This window comes from Megalops cyprinoides, chromosome 17 (assembly GCF_013368585.1).
Source record: "Megalops cyprinoides isolate fMegCyp1 chromosome 17, fMegCyp1.pri, whole genome shotgun sequence".
Lineage (NCBI taxonomy): Eukaryota > Metazoa > Chordata > Actinopteri > Elopiformes > Megalopidae > Megalops > Megalops cyprinoides.
This window is the reverse complement of record NC_050599.1, coordinates 865,927-883,147: the sequence shown is the minus strand read 5'-3', so window position 1 is coordinate 883,147 and position 17,221 is coordinate 865,927. Positions and strand designations below refer to the sequence as shown.

The window sequence follows — 17,221 nt, the reverse complement described above, 5'->3', positions numbered from 1 at the left end:
AATTTGTACGTACGTACAGTGGGGATTCTATAACACTGAAAGGCACAGGTACTTCGTGAAGGAAAGAAAAACAAAAAAAAATCCCTCCAAGTGTCTCTGCGTGACGCTGGAGGTAAACAGATTCTTCTCACATAAGGACACGGGTTCGGGACAGGGAGGAGATGGGTGTATGGAGATGGACAGATGCTACGCTCAGGTGAGGTCATGGGTTGGACCGCAGAGGGCGCCGGCCCGCACCGCTCTGGTCCGGTTCTGTGGACCGTCGCGGTGGCAGGCCCGCCCTCAGGCCGCACTTCTTCTTTCAAGACCAGCGAGGACCGTGTCGGAGCCAGGTCACGTGTCCCGTGGCGTTTTGAAAGAAGAATAAAACATTCTGTGTTTGCCGTACACATATATAGATACAGTGGTGATGCCCCCATGAATGAAGAGTGGTTGACCTTTGACCTGTGGAATTCCACACGTCAAATAGAGTGAACTTTTTCCAAATTAAATTTAAAAAATTGAGGATATATCAGAGTATGATACTGTGAGCCAAGAACAGTGCAGTTAAACCAAACTTATCTATCTGTATGTCCCCTTTTGGATCCACTCTGTCTGCCTGTGTGAGTTTTGTGGCTATAGTTGGGATCATCAGTTAAAAACAATCAAGTCTCAACATCCAGAATTAAAGTGTGCTCTGAATGTATGTCCCCAGCTAACACACGACACAACGCGTAACATCAATGTGACATTGCTGAAACATGACAGCAACATTATGGCAATGGTGTGAGTAGATTATGTGTTAGCTAGAGCCAGCAACAGGAGTCAGCTGTTTATATAGATTTTTAAGGGGGACACATGTCATATTTAATTTGAAACTACACATTTTACATCCAGTCTAGGTGAATATGTGCTGATTAGTTTCTAATGTTTAACAGCCATCTGTGGACTACTGCAGACTAACGGATGGTCTCTGGAAAAGACACATGAATCTTGGCTTGTGACTGTTGCTTTGGACTTGAATCACAAATACATTAATATTACTTTACCAGTTATTGACATTAAAGTTAAAGGTTTAATTTTTGTACAGAACATTATTTTGCCATTAGCCTGAATAGGCTGCCTCACCCACTTCAACAGACTTGTTTAATCCCTGCTCTTAAATAAAATTCTGCATTTGATATACTTATATACTTGCACTTCAAGGTTCAAGGTTCAAGGTTATCTTTGCCATACAACTCTAAGAACTGAAAACAATGCTAAAATCATGAAAACAAAACATAGAAGGAAACATCAAAGTTCTTATAGAAAGGAATAATAATAATAATAATAATAATAATAATAATAATAATAATAATAATTTGGAATGTTATTTTTAATACATGAAATTAAAAAACATACAAACACATAAACAAACTATGAGGTTGCCTTCGATCTCGACAGTTAAATGGATGGATATAGTGCATTCCATGAACAGATATATCCATTTTTTTTACAGTAGACACAGCGCATCCAATTTCTCTGAATTTGACAATTCTCCTTTCTGCTCATATGAACTTTGCTCGATACCAAAAGCTGCATGCACATAGTAAGCCCTTGCAGTATGAAACGCTGGAAACCAGGAGAGCGTTCACATTGTATCTACAGCTACTTTTCCTAAAGGCTTAAAAATGTGACCCAGCTGCCAAATTTACAGTGAAAATCTGTTTCTTTTGATTATTTAAACAGGGATTTACCCATCCAAGTCATGAGCAATGACAATTTTGTCTTCCTTGTTGGCATTATATGTGTTTCAGACAGCTAGTGAAATAATATTAATATTCCACTAACATTTGGCTTTGATTCATAAGTGCAACAGTTGCTTTCACATAAGCAGTTTGAAAACTACTTTGGATGTACATCTGAAATGATTTCTTTCATTTTAATATACCAGAATGCACATATTAATGGGCATTCATGTACACAGGTTTAAAATATGCCTTTAGGAAAACATAAAAATGGTCAACATCCTTTTCTTCTGAATTTGTCTATGTTCAGCAACAGTAATAGCACTATTACCAGTAATATACACTATATGGTCAAAAGTATTTGGCCACACCTGTTTTTCAGGGTTTGGGCTAGGCCCCTTATCTCCAGTGAAGGGCAATCTTAATGCTTTGGCATACCAAGACATTTTGGACAATGCTATGCTTCCAACTTTGTGGCAACAGTTTGGGGAAGGCCCTTTTCTATTCCAACATGACTGTGCCCCAGTGCACAAAGCAAGGACTATAAAGACATGGTTTAATGAGTTCAGTGTGGAAGAACTTGACCTGAACCCCATCGAGCAACTTTGGGATGAACTGGAACGGAGATTGCGAGCCAGGCCTTCTCGTCCAACATCAGTGCCTGACCTCATAAATGCTCTACAGAATGAATGGGCACAAATTCCCACAGAAACACTCCAAAATCTTGTGGAAAGCCTTCCAAGAAGAGTGGAAGCTGTTATAGCTGCAAAAGGGGGACCAACTCCATATTAAAGTATATGTATTTGAATACAATGTCATTACAATGTAATGGTCAGGCGTCCGAATACTTTTGTCCATATAGTGTAGTTTATTATAATAGGTCAATTCTTCTGATTCCAATTAAATAGAAATACTAGACAAAGACGGTGTGATTGTGAACAGATATGTAACAACAGAAAAAAAAAGTTTTAAGAAAATGGTGCCCTACCAGACCTACCGTACACTCTACGCCCCCCAGCTAAGCTACGGGCGCCTAAAATGAAAGAAGGGTTATAGCTTAGTACAGAGAGAAGGCAGATAGAGGGGAGCAAAGCTGCATACTGTCACTGGGCCATGCCGAGTCTCAGGCCCACAGAGGTGCAGTCTGTCAGACAACCTTCACTTTTTCTGCTCACCACGTTGCGTTTAATCAACTTAATTATTTTAGGTTTCAAGGGTTCTTTATTGTTTAATTTTTAAACACAAAATTGCATACGTTGTCTAGTTCTTCAGAAATAGGTTTTTGAAATCTACAGTAATTTCTACCATTTTTTTTTTTTTGGGAGAATGTGTTAAACAGTATTTAATTCTTTTGCCAGAGTAAAGCTATGACCCCTATAGGAATTCTGGTAATAATTCAAAACGAATACCACCCTCTCTTAAAATCTTTTTCCATAATTTTATGAGTGGTAACAAAATACATAAGGCATATTTAAATTCAAACAACCAACATTATCACATTTAAGCATCACAGTTAGCATAAAGGTCACAGAGTTTACAGACATCCTTGTAAAAGAAAATACAACCATACGCAGCCAAACGAAGGCGAAAAAATCTTGCGAATTAAATTAAATGAATATTCCCTGCATCCCAAAAAGGGTTCCACTTTTCTTGAAACACATTTTTATAAAACACTATAGCTTAAACTACGTTTGCACAACACCTCCATAACCTGAGATAAACATTCATAAACATGCTTAACTACTTGTCACAAACAGCACCGTGTAACAGGCTTGTCATATGCTGTGCCTGTTAACGATAAGGTCTCCTGAACATTTATGAATGCTTATGACAAGCACTACGAAGGGTTATGGAGGTGTTTTGCAACCATTATAATTGTAACTGTACAATTCAAGTAAAGTGCCACCCTATGAAGGTACTGGGTGCAGAACCAAAGAGTTGCCCTCAGACCCACCACAGTCCCTGGGCTTCAGTATTGGTATAGGGATGCCACAAGGTTAAAGGTCTTCATTGCTTGATTTCAGACAGAAGGGTGGTGCCCAGAAATACACTGCGCCCCCTCCTAGTCTGGACTGAATATGATCAATAAGGGGTTCATCTTTCCGTGTGCTATAGGAACACAAGCAACCCCTCTAAATAGCCTCATGGGGTCACCCAAAACCACATGCGCTTGTAGGTACATCACCTTGGCATTCTATGCAAGTTTCCATGGTTACAATGCCTTCTTCCAGGGAGTAAAATTCCAAAACATAACTCACATGGTTACTGTATTGTAAAATGCCTCTACAATGCTTTTAACATTTGGGTTTCTGGTTTGTTGAGCTGTTTGCTCTAGGTTCACACAGTCATTGTATAGGCATGGCTGTGACTGCACTTTACTGTATGACTTACCAAGTTATGGCGGTGGGCATTGCTTTATATCAGCTGAATGCACAGCTCTGCTCCACATTAGCTAATATGCTGTCATGATGTAACAATGCAGGTAAGCTGTTACACATTTTCTCCACAGTAAGGTAATTACAACATTTTTACACCAGTGTAAGGTCTGCTGAATATAAAGTGTAACCCCATAATATTTTTCTCCAATTACATTTCTTCACTTCTGTCGAGGCATGTGAAAATTACGTAATTCATCTGCTGTTGAAGGATACATGGTTATTAAACACATATAAACAAAATGACTGAACAAGATAACTATTTTACTGTCAGCTTCCTCGTTTAACCCACTCCAATACTGAGGTCTCCCAATTTTAAATGTAATTTCAGATGCAATACTTTATTTTGGGTAAGAAATAAAAATAAAGAATAAAGAGACAGGGGGATTGCACAAGTCAACATTTTAACAGAACAAGCAAAAACAGAAGACTTGCATAGAATGGTTTATGCAATGTTGAGACATCATTAATTGAACTGTGCCATTCTGGGTTCAGCACCGTGAGAGCATGTTCACCCCCCCCCCCCCCCACACCCTCACCCACACATCCACAGGAGAGGGAGACGAGAGGGGACACACCTCATGTTCTGAGTTTATGATCTCATTCGTCATTCCAAAGAAAGGGGATAAAATCATGTTGTTTCTAGAAACATTCTGTTTTTTATCAGGGAGAAATCCCTCTTTTTTTAAATGTCCATCTTCAATCCAGAGTTTGCATGTCAGCATTCCAAGGAACAATATCTTACGTTCAACGCTGTCAGATGTTTGACTGGGATTAAGGCTGATGTGCTAAGCAAGGGCACACTCAGTGACCTTTTTCAAACAGGATGGTTCTCATGCTGAAAGGGGCTGTTTGAATAGCTTGTGGCTTGCGTATTGCTTGAGGAAGAAGCTGGACTTCGCAAACCCTGTTGGAAGATCACACAGGAGATCTACTATCCATCACACTCCATGTGAAAGTTTTACGGTTTGGGCAGGACAGCACTGTTAGCATTTAACTGGGGTGATTTTGCAAAAAATAATTAAAAAAGCTGTAGGCGCTGGGTTGGACCACTTTGATACAGGGTCATCAGTGACTGATCAAGCTTCCATTTCCAAAGGTAATTCTTTATTAAAAGCATCGGCTCGTGTCCTGTCAGCCGGGACAGTTAACAGTTGCTTTGATAGAGATGACAGCTGAATTACCACTGAGACATCAAGCATGTAGAGCAGACCGGGGTTTGATTTGAGCTTATTTTGATAGCAACTTTTTTTTATTGTTCTTGTCTGTTTGGTTTTTGTCTTCGGCCAACAGAAATCCCATGTGTCCAAAGGCCCAGTGGACACTCCAAAAATCTTTAAGTCGTCAAAAGAAGATCCCATTTTCCCGGTTATGAGACAGCAGTTACTCATACCCTCTTCTCTAAACTCTGAATGTTATAGTTAAAGTCTTTGGATTTATGTTCAATCCGGAGGATTCTGCTGCTGCTCACACATCCCTCTACTCTCCCGCTACGGATGACTGGATGAACGGTCACAGAGGTGAGAGCCAATGAACATTCACAGTCAGCACTGTCAGGCACTCGCAGGGCAGGAGAGGGAGGAGCCAGGCGGCCTGGGCGGTGACTTTGGTTTGCCACACTGATGCACACGTCATGAGGGGGCGGTACAGAGGGCGGGGACAGAGTGATGACTCATTGATCTGAACCAATCAAAGCCTTTTGCTGCGGAGGCGTTTGGATCAGTTCAGACCGACTGATGATTAACAGCTCATGAAATTTTCACGCAGTTCGTGGTTCATGAAGCCTCACTAGCGAGGCACATCACTAGTGACGGCGGTGGTGGTACATTCAGGGCGTGTCATGCATCTGATGGCGGGATGAGGTAGGAGAGCGATGCTTCTCGAGGATCACACTGTCCAGGTGCATCCGACAGTGGCACCCCACGGACAGAGACAGGGCGGGCGGCCACAGACAGAAACATTCAGAGAGGAGCGTTCCCTTCACGCTGACGGAAACATTCAGAGAGGAGCGTTCCCTTCAGACAGACAGAGGACAGGAGCACAGCCACACTCAGCCGGGTGACAGAGCGACAGTTGGGGCAGCTCGGCAGGACACTCTGCTTCTGAGGACAGTTCCACTCATGTGGCAATCTCATAGTCAACGTGAGAATGAACCCAAATCACACACAATCACCTGTACAAAGTACTACATATATACACATATACACTGCTCTAACATGTATGCAGAGATGCACATGGATGAATACAGGCTTCAACATTCATATTAAAGACACGTAAACCCTGCATGTCTTCTGTACCCCAAAATCTGCTCCAAATTCCACTTACAATATATATTCCCTCTTAGTGAAGATTAAGCAAAATATTTTTGCAAAATATACATTATGTGTATGTATATATATATATATATATATATATATATATATTTGTATATATGTCTTTAGATTACTATTCTTCCTATTATATACTATGATTTTTTCTTGAATGTTATTAAATAAGTGAGCGTTACAATAATTGATCTGGAGTTATTTCCTATCTCCTATTAAAAGTGCATCTGTATCGTATTTGATCAAATTTCAAATATTAACACAAACTAATAATTTGCTCAGTTTAACTGAGTAATTGGTTAATTAAATATAAAGGATAAAATTCACTGGATGGGAGTGTGGTATAGTATAAGGATGACCTAAAGATGCTACAGTGACGTTAATCACAATATTATATGATGGCATTATAGATCCACCAGTGCTGACAGTTAGCATGGCAATGACTGTTTAAAATTGGCCAATACTGCAAAATGCCTCTGTTCCATGTTTAAATAACTTTGCTAAAGACAACCCTCAGTTCACAAACACCCATCTTCCTCCGTCATATATAACGCTCCTACAGGGATGTGATTGTAGATTGAGGGCATTATCAATATTATACAGCATTTATCAATATTTTATGAGATTATAAAAATGCGTATTATAAAACTACAAATCACAGACTGCCATATTATATTTGAATAATGTGTTTTGAGCCTCAGCAGAAAATACAGTATTGTAACCCAGAGGGTTCCACCAAGTAATTCTGAGAAGCGAGAACCCATAGCTAGCTAACGAATGTCCGCTATGCTACCAGGAAATAGCGGGAAGTGAACGCAACTCAGTTTGGCAGATCGAACACTGAAGGATGTGCTCCATAGGTTGTAATTCTTTGCTTATAAATATAATTTACAGGCGGCGGTGCACCATAGTGGTTAAGGAGCAGGACTTGTAAATGAAAGGTTACCAGTTTTATTCCCCGCTGGGGCACTGCTGCTGTACCCTTGGGCAAAGTACTTAGCCCAGAATTGCCTCAGTAAATATCCAACTGTATAAATGGATATCATTGTAAAAAACTGAAACCTATGTAAGTATCTCTGGATAAGAGCGTCTGCTAAATGACAAGAATGCAATGTTATAATTAATTAGCTAGTTTAGCAAACTTCAGCCATATGTTCAGCAAATACTAGCATAAACTGAACATTGGCAATTACTGCCAAAGCAAGATGACTTTGTTATCTGGGTAGGTTGCATAGCTAGGGAAAATTTTCTTTTTCCAGTTCTTAGTCTGCAGCTATACAGCTGGTGTGGCAGACCGTCCCCAGTGGTGGGTGACCCTCCTACATGACTTCTGCTTGAATGGGGGTATTATTTTTGAGAAGAAATCTGAACTAATTGTTTGCCATGATATATAAATATTGTTTGCATTAAATTACATTACTGTGATTTAGCATACAGTCTTCTTCAGAGAGACTTACTATTTAATCCATTTATGTAGCTGGATATTAACAGATTCAACTGTGGGTTAAGCACCTTGCGCAAGGGTACAGCAACAGTGTCCCTGCAGGGAATCAAACCAGCAACCTTTCGGTTATGCACCCTGCTCCTTACCACTGCAGCACCCAGCTGCCCGCATTAATTTTAAAACAGCATTCATGAAAAGTATCATACTACAATACCTAAGACTTCAAAGATATCAGCAGTAGATGAGTTGGGGAGATATCATTCAAACCTAACTCCTACATTCAAAAATAAAGATAGAGGAAACCTACAGAGGCAATGACCTTTGATGTATGAAGTTCCTGTCCCATGATGGTGCTGCAGAAATCCAATTTTTTAAACCCACTTCACAAAGGCTTTAAAACACAATTTCAATAAATGTGAATGTAATGTAATACAACTAAGTAACTTACTGGTACAGTATGAATCAATATCGGAAATTTGATCAAAAGGAGTCAGGTTACGGTTTACGTTTTTTTTTTTTACGTTTATTTATATCAGTTAGATCAAGCAATAAAACCTGAGTTTTCTCTGAAGTTTTGTATTTTATATAGTGGCTAGTTTTACTTAACATTATCACGATTCACTTTGCAAAGCAGTTTAAAAATGTTTCAGTTTTGGAGAGACTGTACTATACAGTGAATAGCAAAATATAAATTTATTATACTGATAAACAGACTTCAGAAGGATTATCTGTGAGATTCGTTCTTTTTAAACTTATTTTTATTAGAGAAAATATTACAAAAAATAGGGTTATGTAATCAAAAGGGATTTCACAGTATCACTTTCAGTAAATGCAGGTATTTTGTTGGAAGTTTTTGTCATAAAAGGAGCTCAGCCTCCAACAGCTTAACACCCTTAAGATGTGGCCAGTGAAACTCCAGCTTCCACATGTCTCCGATGCCTGCTTTGCCTGCAATGACTCACTAGCATTAGCATTTTGTGTCAAATTTTAGTGCTACGTGTCCATCCTTATGCCTTTTAATTGCAAATCTAAAAACAGACCTCAACATCTTATTCAAAATTCTGTATGAGGCCAACATTGTAAAATGCATTCAAACAATTTTTAAACACCTGTCTGTCACCTTTACATGACAAAAAAGTCACATAATTGTTTATTCTTAACTTATTCTCAACTTACGCACAATTTTAAAGTTTAGTTTAGCAGTGGCGTAGAGAGATTGTTCAATTCAGACTGGAATGATTTAAATCGTATGAGTTCAGCTCACTACGCTGTACTCTGTTGTGTGAATTTGTGGAAGAGATTCAGGACTGGTGTGTGTACTGGGCTCACTCTTTTTTCAAGCTTCTCTTCTGTTTTCTGAATGATTCCCTACTTTTTGAGCACAGCATAAAGGGTACAAGTGCACCTGCTCTCCCCACAGGTCAGGGCTCCGCCCCCTCCACACACCCAGGACCTGCAATGGCACTTAGAGGTCGATGTGACAGGATCAAAGGTTAAACTCACACCATAACTCATAACATTTCACATTCCAGGGACACTTCCGTTACAGGGTCAACCGATTTTCCAAAAAATAAAAACAAAATTTGCTTTCAGAAAGGTTTAACACAACCCCTCTGACTGACAGTTACAGTGCCCGCAGTAACTGCTCAGAGAATTAAAGCCTGATATTCGCTTGTCTGCACAGACTGCGCGAGCGTTTGACTCTCCCCCTCGGCCCCTGACCAGGACTCTTTCCTGCTGTGGTTCTGCCAGTGTTGGAACCCCTGTGTTTGAGGAAACCTCTCCCTGGATTTCCCCAGGGTATGATGGCAATGATCAGAATGATAATGACAGGTATGACATGGGCCCGCTGGTGTACTTTCTGCTCCACAGTTCCAGGCTGGCGCTCCTGCGGCCCCCGGACCGCCGCCGGGCCCCGCGTTTCCGCGTGTCCCAGGTGGAGTCCTCTGAGCGGCGGGAGCTGGAGGGGCTGTCGGATGCCACCGTCCCCTCAGGCGTGCCTATGTCCTCCGTGATCTCGATTCGGGGCGGCTCCATCAGGTCCAGGATGCTGACCGGCGTGGGTTCCGGCTGGCACATCACCGCCGCATCCACCGTGTTCTGCCTGACGGGGCCGCTGGTCCCGGCCTGTGTGCCGACGGAGACGCGGTCCACGGGCCCGCCGGGCCCGCCCGCCTCGGCCTCGGCCCCGCCCGCCCCGTCCCGGCGCAGCGTCCAGGTGCTGTAGCACTGCGTGAAGTTGAAGAAGTTGCTGTTGAAGGTCTTGAGCTCGCCGCACACATCCCGCCGCAGCTCTGCCAGCTCGTACCGCATGGCCGAGATCTCGTCCTTCCACTGCATGTTGAACGCCGCCACCATGTTGGCCGACTCCTTGAAGGCCTGAATGGCTTGGGGCACCGGGGGCTCGGGGGCGGGGCTGGTGGACACGGGGACCCGAAATGCCCGCGGGGACGCGGGGGGGACAGACACGGCTGTCACCGTGGAGCTGGTGCTGTGCTGACTGCGTGTCACATCCTCCCTCTGCAGGCGGTCCAGCTCGTGGTAGGCCAGGGAGCTTTCTGCATCGTCCTCTTCGATATTGTCATCGTTAAGCAACGAAGTACCTTCCAGCATATCATATCCCTCTGGAAGACAAATTTAAATATGCAGATGCAGATTCAATTCAGATCAGCTGGAGTCCAGTGAGATGCCTTTTTACTAACTCAGACTGTATGATTCAAGGTGCATCCGCGAATGCACTGCATTGTCTATACGTACGTACAGTATGCAAGTCAAAATAAAACGCTGGTTTTGCCACTTCTATCAAATAACAAATGCCAATGATGAAATTCTGTAAATGTTAACTGCTACAACAATGGGTAAGACTTTATACTTTTTGATTATTATCATTCCTCTAATTATTATTATATACCTATTATTGTAAACAGGTTTACCCATGTGTATTCTTGAAACAATGTCATTCAACTATCAATATACCCCAAACCTCATTTCCTATGTTTAAAATGCATTAAGGTATTACAGTATACGGAGAGCATTCTGAGTCCGTTGGCTGTGTCTTGCCAGGGGAAACTGTAGCAGAGGTGGGGTTTGTCAGACTTGTTACGGAGTCATGGTTAAAGGCCTAGCTTGGCCTGGTGTTTCAGCCTCACTTCACATCCCCGGCACATGTTTTCAGGGCTGTTTGTGGCTTTTTGTTATAAACCGTACTGACTCCTCTGTGGCCCTGCTTTGGCTCAGCTCTGACAGAGCACTGAAGACTTAGCAAAGAGACTCAAACGGTTTAGGAAATAACTTTGATACCTGAAAGGCACTTCTTCACAGCTTGCCTCCCTGAGAACACAGGCCACATTCTGTGATGTTTATTTTGACTCACATACTGTAGGCTTTTCATGGTGTGTACACTGCCTTCTCACGCTTTAATAGACATCCTCCTTTAGATGTCTTTCCACCTTTTCACTGCACAAAAGCACTGCAGGTCCCACGGCAATCCGCTCCATAACCCCTGCACATCGCCATGTGGGGCTTAACATACACCCTCTCCTCTGAAACACAGTCAATAGCCACAGATTTAACCAGTGAATCAAACCTTTGGAAATACTTGTGAAATAATGTGACACCATAGCTTGTTTTTGTGCAAATGAAAAGATGAAAAGGCGATCAAAGCATCACAACTCTTCATGTGTTTGGCCGAGAAGCAGATATGAACCCTATTGAACATGTGTGGTCCACAACATGCAGGGACCGCTCATCATGGAGGGTCTGGGGGCGGAGCCAGACACGCCCCCCGACTTTCCTCCTATCAGGGCTGCACCAGGGAGGGGCTGCAATCCCACAGTCAAAGATGGCTGATCACCTCCACACCATGAATCACTGCAAATTGGTCCCTCGTGCCACAGGCACAAATGAGTTTCAAAGATCCCAGTGTTGTGTTGTTTTTTCAAAGAGGGGGAAAAACAAGTGACATAATAATCCCAAAACATTACAGTAATATTGCAGCTACAGGACCTCAGTGGCAAAATGCCACTGTAACTTCATTGGAACATTATGTGCTGGTGAGAAAGAAAGTGCTGTGCGGTGACCTCTGTCGCCCCTACGCATCAGACTATTCCAAGGACCGTCTGAGTTACACTCTTTCACAGTTTATTACACTGATCACAAAACTCACTTAAAAAAATCTAACTGAACACTAAAGGCACAACGTTACTCAGGCGTGGAGGAGAACGGTTCTGTGAGTACTGTAAAAAACTGTCTGCAGACTGTCCATAAATAGTTTCATGAATAGGGGCCAATGTCTGGAAAAAATACAGTAATTAGTGTGAAGTTTACCCCTGCGCTGTATGAGTGTGTGACGATAATAAAAAAATGGATCTATTTTTGTTGAGAAGGCAGTGCAAACACACACATATATACATAAATATATGTATGCGTGTTGAAATTAAAATACCTGTCAGAGGCACCACTGATGTCTCCAGCTGTCCTGCCCCCCTGGTCTTCGTGAGATCGCTGGTCAAAAGGGAGGTATTCTGTGCTTCTGCATTCAAGGGCCTGATAGGAGAACACCCCATTCAAGGGCCAGCTGGCCTCAACTTTGGCTTTGTGTGAAGCATTTTAGTTCTTGACCTGTGTCACTGTGTTTATCAGGCCTGTGTGTCTAGCATGTATTTTAGATTTTGGGCGGAGCCAGTAAGGTAGATTTTTCCATCCATTTTCATCATTCCATCATTAACTCTTTTTTTTCTTTCAATGTCCCTGTCACAGCCAGCAAAGTGGCACAGGACTCACTCCATATTTCTCACAAATATGTTCCTTTCCTCTGACTGTAACTGATAAAAATGCCGAGGTTTATGCCATTTAGGAAAAAAAATGCTCCCAAATACTGTCTGAAGGGATTAATGGTGAAATCACAGAAATGTTTCCCACGGCTAATTTATGTCCTGTTTGGCCAGCAGCTGCATTGTCCTCTGCAGCCCGGTGGAACAGGAAGTACCGCGAAGCTTCCGAAAGGGGGAAAAATCAGAACACCGCGAGTAACCGCCGCACATACAGCCAATTGACTTTGTGAAGAGAACCAATTAGGAGCTGAGAGGAGTTGGAACACCGAGCCCATTGGGTGAAAGGAAGTCAGCTGGTAAGACGGTGGGATTGGAGAACACCCCTTGATCCACAGTGCTTCAGTCTCAGGTTGGCTGAGAGGGAGTCTGATCAAGCAAACCCAATTGTGGACTACAAAAAACAGGATAGAACTCCAAATTCAAAAAAAACAAAAAACAAAAAAAAAATACAACCCACAGAAGAAAAACAACAACCATCTCCCATGTTTAGGTTATTAAAAAAAAAATCAGAAAGTAATCATTTTACAATTGTGAAATGTTATAATATTATTTCAATAGGGTTCATAGCTTTACTCTGAGGCATACACCGAATACACTAATAGATTTGTGTTAAAGGGTCGTGATTTTGCTTGCACAAAGAACCTCGCGTACTAAAATGCTGATGCAGTCATTCATTATGTGTTGCACAAAACCTACAAAATGCAATAGCGTGAGGGAGAACTCCAAAACCATGACACTTTAATATCAATTCCGAGAGAATTTCCTCACGTATGCCTGCACTGTACGCATAACCTACTGCATCAACAAGGACGATTAAACTACAGTGCAGTGTCTCTGAAAACTCACTTCCAACTAAAATTAGTAAAATTTATTAAATTTCAAACTTAAATCGATTTCTTGCTTTGATCCCAGCCTGATCTTTGCCTTACTATATGTTCCAAGGTTTCTCACACAATTACTACTGTTACTATACTTAATTACTACCATTACTATACTTTATTACTACCGTTACAATACTTCATGTTCTGACCAGTACTCTACACCCTGAGTGTTCTGCAAGGGTCGCAGGTGTGCATCTTATACATTCTGCAACTCTGAATTTACTGGACCAAGGCAGGCTGACCACTTTCAGGCAGGATCCAAATCTCTGCAGTGCATAGAATAACAAGATATAATAGACCTGTCCTTTGTCAAGGGAAACTCACATTTGGTAAGTGCAAATTGATTTCTGTGTCCATTTACACTGTTATGGAATTTTTTTAATATTAATATTCTGTTCATTCTTGAGAAAGTACACATAGTTATTCATTCAGTAGCCGGGGAGGTACTCCCGATTATATTTTATGCAACACGAAGCAGTTGAAACAGTTGTAGTTTTGTATGAAAATGCAGTTGCTAAATGAGTGCATTTTTACTGGCGTACTTAAGGAACTTTGTGCAACCAGCAGGTCATTTGCCAGAGCTCGGTAACTTACCGTATGTCGCTTACATGTTTGTATTTTTTTGCTATTCCCAGTCCTGTGCTCTGTAGGCTTATAAGTCAGAGTGAGTTAGAGGCGTTTGTCATGTGGACAAAGAGGGAGGTGTGGAGGCCCTTCCACCCTCCTCAGGTGCAACTGAGCTCGCTCTAAGGACTCTGCCAAGGTCAAAAGGTCAACCTACAGCGAGCCTGGCTCTGCACACCCCCCCCCCACCCCCCGCCACCAGCCCCAGTCTCACCCTCCCCATGAAGCTAAACCCTTCCCAGTAAAGACGTAACACACGTTACAGACACAACGTCACAGATCTCAGCTCAGTGAAGCTTTGTCTCAGCATGCTCAGAGCAGGCCCTGCGTCTCCGCTGCATGCTGTGTTTGTGGCTGATTGATGTTGGATTTCCGTTAGCTGCATGGGCCCCCTGTAAACGCCCCCGTTTCTCACCCCAATCAAACACCCTGAGAGAAATATGCTCATCGTGCAAAACAAACAAAACAAAAAAATAAATAAATAAATAGATATGCAAGCAAATCCTGGTAAAATACTGAGGCAGAACAAACGAAAAGAAAAATGGGAAAAAAAAAAACATTCACTCCAGCATCTCTCACGCAGAAGGGTCCCCCACTGTATATATGTGCGTACGTCACGCATGTCTGAATGAAGAAGCATGTATGTATGAAAGTATGTATTCTAAGCCCTCTCTCTTTTTTTGGTTTTTGAAGAATACTGTTACCTGTTGTGGATCTGAGAGTTGAAGTGACAGTGGAGGATGTCATTGAAGGTATGCAGTCGTCATCTTGGGAATACCCAGCCTGTATAGCCCGCAGGTAACTGTGGCTCCGAGTGCGGAAACAGCCAGGCAGGTCCAAGGCATCCATAGCCTGGGATTCTACTTCACTAAAAACGGACTCGCATACTGATTCAAACTGGCCATTGATCTCAGTCTCACTCACCTGAGAGACAAAAACAGGAATAGCAGTCCTTAATTTTTCCTCTTCCTTTCTCTTTGTCACTTTGACTCTTCCCCTTTGTACAGTAAATATGAAGGAGTGTTAGCATAAGAAAGTATACCGTGAGATCCCAATCTTTCAGCTTTTCAGTATGATAATTTTGTTGTTAAGAAAAATAAAATGAGAAATGAACAAAAAACAATTTATCATTTAAATCTGGTGTACCGTTTTTTAGATGAACAATCCCATTGGTTGTCATCACAGCAGAATTTATTACTACAAGCAAAAGGGGAAGCAAATGTTTGAAGAGACAATGCAAGAGACAGGTCCTGGAACAGCACAGCAGGGTTCTGCACAGCATTTCACAAACAGCAATCCCATAATTCCCTCAGTGCAGTCTCAACATGCTACACAGGAACCCTGTAAATACACTTCCCGCTGTAGTGCAGAAATTTGCCAACATGAAGCAGGTTGAGATACTAGCTGGACTAACTATGCAAAGTGGTTTTGAAAATATTGAACTGGGTTCTAAAATGTAGTGTATGACGCATCTGCTGTGTGAGATCAATTGCATGCAGCCAGATCCCTACAAATTTAGGTTTTAAAACTCCGGAACATGAAGGAATTGCATAGGACGGAGTTCTGTTAGCATAACTGTACCATAACATTTCATACATGTGTGAAAGTGTAGGTGCAGAGCAAGAGTAGCAATAGTCGATTATAGTAGCAACAACTAAACGGTGGTGCATCCACGGCATGGTCTTCAAACCACTGTGTTGTGTAGGTAGAAATGAACGACAATCAAGTCACTGTCCTACCAGGTAATTATTGTCCAAAGATGAACATGAGTAACTGAACCAAAAATGACCATAATGAGCATGGTGGTCAACCAGAAACAAAATGTTTCACCCAAAAACACCTTCAGATAGAATACACAGGGTTATAGCCAAGAACATTTCAAGGATACGTACCTAAATCTTCAACAATGCTGTAACAAGTAAGCTTTTGGTCAACAACAAATCACTTCTCACATGGGTTTATGACCAATAATGATGTTTATGTACGCTGTGGAATAATGCAAGGTTTGCTTTCTGTAGGATACCAGAGCATCCAGCTACAGCTACAAAACCACTGAATTAAAAATCTGCACTCTTGAGAAAATAATCTGGGCCAGGCAAATATTTGTAAAAGCTTGACATTTTAGAACTAAACATTTTCAGCACACACTCCTGTCATCTGAACAAATTATATTTTTAATATGTTATACAGTTATTTATAGTAATATCTAAACTTGAAAACACAGCCCTTTTTGTGACGTATTTCTGCATTATATTTTCAGATTTGACTCACGCTGGGAAACAGTGAAACAGTGAAACTTAAACTGTTGCTCCATTGCAAAAAGGAGAGCTTCCCATGGTGAATTTGACAGGTTATCACAGAAACAGTCAAACCGCAGCATGTGCAGGTCTTAAGCATAATCTCTCTGAGACTTCCTGAGAAGACCCTCACCCTAACCACCACCTCCTGTGCTGGTTACACTCACTCCTGCTGTGTAGAGTCAAATAAAACAATGAGCATGCCAAGCTGACTGAAAATCAAAATGGAAAATAAAAAATAACTAAAAAAACAGAACCACTGATGGATTTATTGTTCCTTACAGTCTCATCCTCTGTGTGGAGAGTGACGTGTTGCCTGGGCACACACAGACGGGGGTTTATGCCTGTCAGAGCGGCACTGCACTCCCGCCCTACGCGGACCTGAGCGTGTCAGCGTGCGTGTCAGCGTGCGGGTCAGTGTGCGGGTAGAGATCCGCCCTACGCGGACCTGAGCGTGTCAGCGTGCGGGTCAGTGTGCGGGTAGAGATCCGCCCTACGCGGACCTGAGCGTGTCAGCGTGCGGGTCAGTGTGCGGGTAGAGATCCGCCCTACGCGGACCTGAGCGTGTCAGTGTGTGTGTCAGTGTGCGGGTCAGTGTGCGGGTAGAGATCCGCCCTACGCGGACCTCAGCGTGTCAGTGTGTGTGTCAGTGTGCGGGTAGAGATCCGCCCTACGCGG

The 17,221-nt window shown here is 42.3% G+C and overlaps 1 protein-coding gene across 1 annotated transcript in view; it reads right to left on the bottom strand.

The window, feature by feature from the left end:
* The window catches only part of LOC118792050 (disks large-associated protein 2-like), a 60,190-nt gene that overhangs the window by 22,127 nt on the left and 20,842 nt on the right, over positions 1–17,221 (bottom strand). Inside the window, exon 4 of the mRNA XM_036549746.1 lies at positions 14,951–15,170. Within this exon, the coding sequence (XP_036405639.1) occupies positions 14,951–15,170 (220 nt within the window). The remainder of the gene's footprint in view (positions 1–14,950; positions 15,171–17,221) is intronic.